Here is a 3,864-nt window from a genome sequence, read left to right as displayed (position 1 = left end):
ATAATAGGTTTTTAATAATTTTTATTTAATTATTTGTAATTGTTAAGAGAATGACAGAAATTTAAACTTAATGAAATATGTTTAAATATTCATAGTAATAGTAATATTTATATTAGTGCGTTTTAAATTAATTTATCTTAAATTAATTAATCAAGGAAAATGTAGTGTCAGAACATGTCATATTGAGCATGTAGTCTTGATAAACCATTATATTAGTGGATGAAATTGTGTTAAGAACTCTTTTGCAAATACACAAGCAAAACATATTCATAATAATGAATCTCTGAAATATAATTTTTAAAAACTTTGGTTGCAAATAAACAAACAAAAACTTTCCATAATAAAATAAAATAAATCTTTATAATAAATATTTTAATTTTTAAATTGTTGTATAAATTTCCTAATAATTTAATTTATATACTTATACTAATATATATAAATCAATCACATATATCTATATATAATAAATCATTCATATATATATCTATATATAATATATGATTAGTACGGTCTGAATGGAAACTTTCTAATATCTTTCCCCTTGGAAAGGAACTATTCACCAAATGTTGATTAAGAATGAGGGAGTCTCCCAGAACAACAATGAGAGATGTTAAATGTTTTTCGTTAGCTATTAAATACCCCAGATATTAAGTGGATGGTACTGATTTTACCTCCACTAAATATTCTAGAATATTCATAGGAGTATACACAAATCAAAAGATTTACTACGCCACTTGCAACAGCCTGCAAGCTGCACAATAGCAGGAAACTTATGTCTCAACAAGAACCGAGGCGTCCGCTATGGGGTCGCCTACTCTTCTAACCAAGACAGAACAGGTCATATATATACTCAATGAAATTTGAACCTTCATCTCATGGATTACACCCTGGAAACTTACAGTTGAACCTCATATCACTGATTCACATAACCAAACTTGGCGTGAAAAGCCACTCTTTTTAACCGCACTCTGTTACGGATGTGCGTAAAATACCATATGGAAAACAAACAGAGAAATTATCCTCCTCTTTCAAATTGATTTTTACCACTTCATACTTCTCTGTTGGAATCCACCAGGATAAACTCCAAACACTAAACACAATTATATCGGATTTGATGTAACGTGTTCACCTCTAACAACAGCAGGATTCTGGCAACGCCCAAATCATTCCACAACCCCACAGAAAGACAAACATAAATATTGTAAACGGCACTCCTGCATTTCAGTGCTGCGCACTTTCAAGATACTGCTGCGTACCTCTACTGCGTCATCCAGCTTTTGCAATCATAGACAGAGCAGTACGCTTGCAAACAAGTGATGATCAGAAGTATCGCAGCAGCTACAAGAGAGATGAATTTCCACGAACTGAATATATAATTATTCACAAACTCTGCCATCCGAACTTTCCATTTTCTACTATAATATCGATTTAAATCTTTTATAACTTTGTCTAAATATCCAGCTTCTGTCACACGAACGCACTTACCCATGCTGTTCCACAGGCAGGCAACCTCTGCGTCACTGTGGAGGTAGTTACAAATAATTCCGCTCTCTCTCAACAATTTCACATCTTTTACTCCGTCGATCATACCGTTCATGAAATCGATATATCGCTTGAAAACAAGCGCACCAGACGCAGCGGAAGCTTCGAATGCCACCAGATTTCTGAGGATTACCTCTGTGTTGGTATCCAACTTTACTTTGGGGAGGTAAAGCGTTGCAGTTTTCTCGTCAAATTTGATTGTGGTGAGGTCACCATCAGCAGGAGAGAATTTCACTCCTGCAAAATATAAATCGGCCACAGAAGGAATATTCAGTTCGTATCGAGAGGGCGGTATGATCTTAATAGAGGATTCTTCCCACTTCCCATTGCATCTTTATTGATTCTCTTAAACGAACTCAGAAAAACTTGCAACGGCAACTTCATCCCAACTTGCGCAGGCCCCCAGTTAAGAAATTGACGAAGCAATTGGGTGAGAAATCGAAAGGGGCCAACTTTAATAGAGGGGAGAATGTCCCAGAGCGAACTGAAGGCTTCTGTAACGGTTGAATTATCCTCTGAATTAGTCGAATCATCTGTAACGGTTGGATTATCCGCTGAATCAGGCGAATCAATTTCTTCCTCAATTAGAATTGGAGTAACGGTTGACATGTCTGCTGGATAAGGAGCATCGTTTTCTTCCTCAAATCGAATTGGAATTTCAATGTTGGAAACAGGGACAATACAGTAGTACAGCGCCTCCAGCATGTGCCGTCTTTCCTTTATACGGAGATTTGAACTATCAGGCAACTTGAAACTGAAAGGCGATATTTCTTCGAAAACCAGACGTAGCAGGCTGGATAACCTCTCCTCTGCCTCAACTTTACAACCCAACTTCAAGTCCAGAAGCTTTCTCAGTAGAAAAAGCGGCAATTGGTTTTCGAGCTTCATCAAATCTTTGAAAATGGAATTGTAGAGGGCACTGGTGCCAGTCTCGCGTCCCAGGGGCTTGACTTCCCAGTGAGAGCTTTGGTCAGCGTGCCTCACATAAAACTGCTAACATTCAAGAAGGAAGACGGCGTCCAGAGCCATGATCCACGCCAAGGTCTCTTCCTTATAGTCCACGACCATGTGATAGCAGCTCCGGATTTGCCAGTCGTATTTTTTAAATTCTTCCACAACGACAGACCGAAACTTTGCTGGTCCCTTCATTTTTTTCTCAAATCTGTAAGCAGCTGCCAATTTGTAGCGGTCCATATAGTGGAGCTCAGAGTTCCGGTGGTGAAAGGGGCCGATGGAAAGCATTTGAGGAATGTAGGCTTCCGGCTTCTCTGCCAATAACTCTTTCGGCACATTAAACACCGAGACGCAAAACTCTTTTACATTCTCGTCCTCTTCTTCTTGTAATACATGGAGAGATTACTTAATTTGAACAACATAGTATGGCAAAGTTCGGAGATGTATCTGCAGTCTTATAGGGACTTCATTGGTTCGGTGGTATTGTATTTTAATATATTGTATTTGATTTATTTTTGTTTTTATATGACTCGTCATTATTATATTATAGAAGGAAAACTACACTCTTTGAGTTGAAAACTACACTCTTTGCAAATAATATTAAAGGGAAAGCTTTCACACTTCATTAAATTTAGATATATTAAGTAAGGAATTGTCTTTAGTGCGATATTTTGGAAGTTTTTTGGGTGGATTTTCTGTATGTTTTTCTGGTTTAATTTCTCTAAAATCCTGTCGGAATTCATTGAAATCACAAGATTGATGGGTACATCCTGTGCAATAGAAGTGCCATAGGATTTTTAATGTTGATGAATCCATATATACAGTCAAAAAATTATTTTAACTAATACAAATCAAGATTTCACCTCAATTTTTCCACTAGATTCCAACACAGAAAACTCTAAAAAAATAGCTTATAGACAACTCCATTAAATAATAGGTTCATATTAACTAATTAACTTATTTCATACAAAAATAACTTTTAGAGAAACTAAATAATTTTAAAAAATACTCTAACACTACCTTTCTTATATTTTATAATGATTTGTGTTTGATTAAAAAAAAATAAAAAAAATAAATACAAATAAAAATAAAAATAAAAATTACTTAAATTTAATAATTTAAAATTATTATATTTTTTTAATTTTCAAATAAATTATAATTAAATTAACCAAAATATCTTTTAAAAAAAACATAAAAAATCACCAAAACCAACTTATAATTTTAAGGTTTATTCATTTATTTAATAAATCAACTATTTCAATCTTATTTTTACTAATTAATAAATTATTTTATATTTAAAAATTAATTAAATTATCTCAAACCATTCAACTAAATCGAATAAAATAAATATAAATATAAATGAAATCT

General features: G+C 33.9%; 1 protein-coding gene across 1 annotated transcript; it reads right to left on the bottom strand.

Annotated features, from left to right (window-relative positions):
* Positions 1 to 1,258: 1,258 nt before the first annotated feature.
* Positions 1,259 to 2,430, bottom strand: LOC149193581 (putative UPF0481 protein At3g02645). The gene is made up of 2 exons (XM_089407362.1): positions 1,863 to 2,430; positions 1,259 to 1,779 (listed from the first exon to the last, which is right to left on the bottom strand). Exons 1-2 carry the CDS (start codon positions 2,428 to 2,430, stop codon positions 1,259 to 1,261), a joined length of 1,089 nt encoding a protein of 362 aa, XP_089263488.1.
* Positions 2,431 to 3,864: the final 1,434 nt, after the last annotated feature.

The sequence above is a fragment of the Pinus tabuliformis genome, chromosome 2_2, assembly GCF_031772625.1.
Source record: "Pinus tabuliformis cultivar Carrire ecotype Pingquan chromosome 2_2, CPIR1, whole genome shotgun sequence".
NCBI lineage: Eukaryota > Viridiplantae > Streptophyta > Pinopsida > Pinales > Pinaceae > Pinus > Pinus tabuliformis.
The sequence above is the reverse complement of the archived record's forward strand: the minus strand, read 5'-3'. Positions and strand labels throughout refer to the sequence as shown.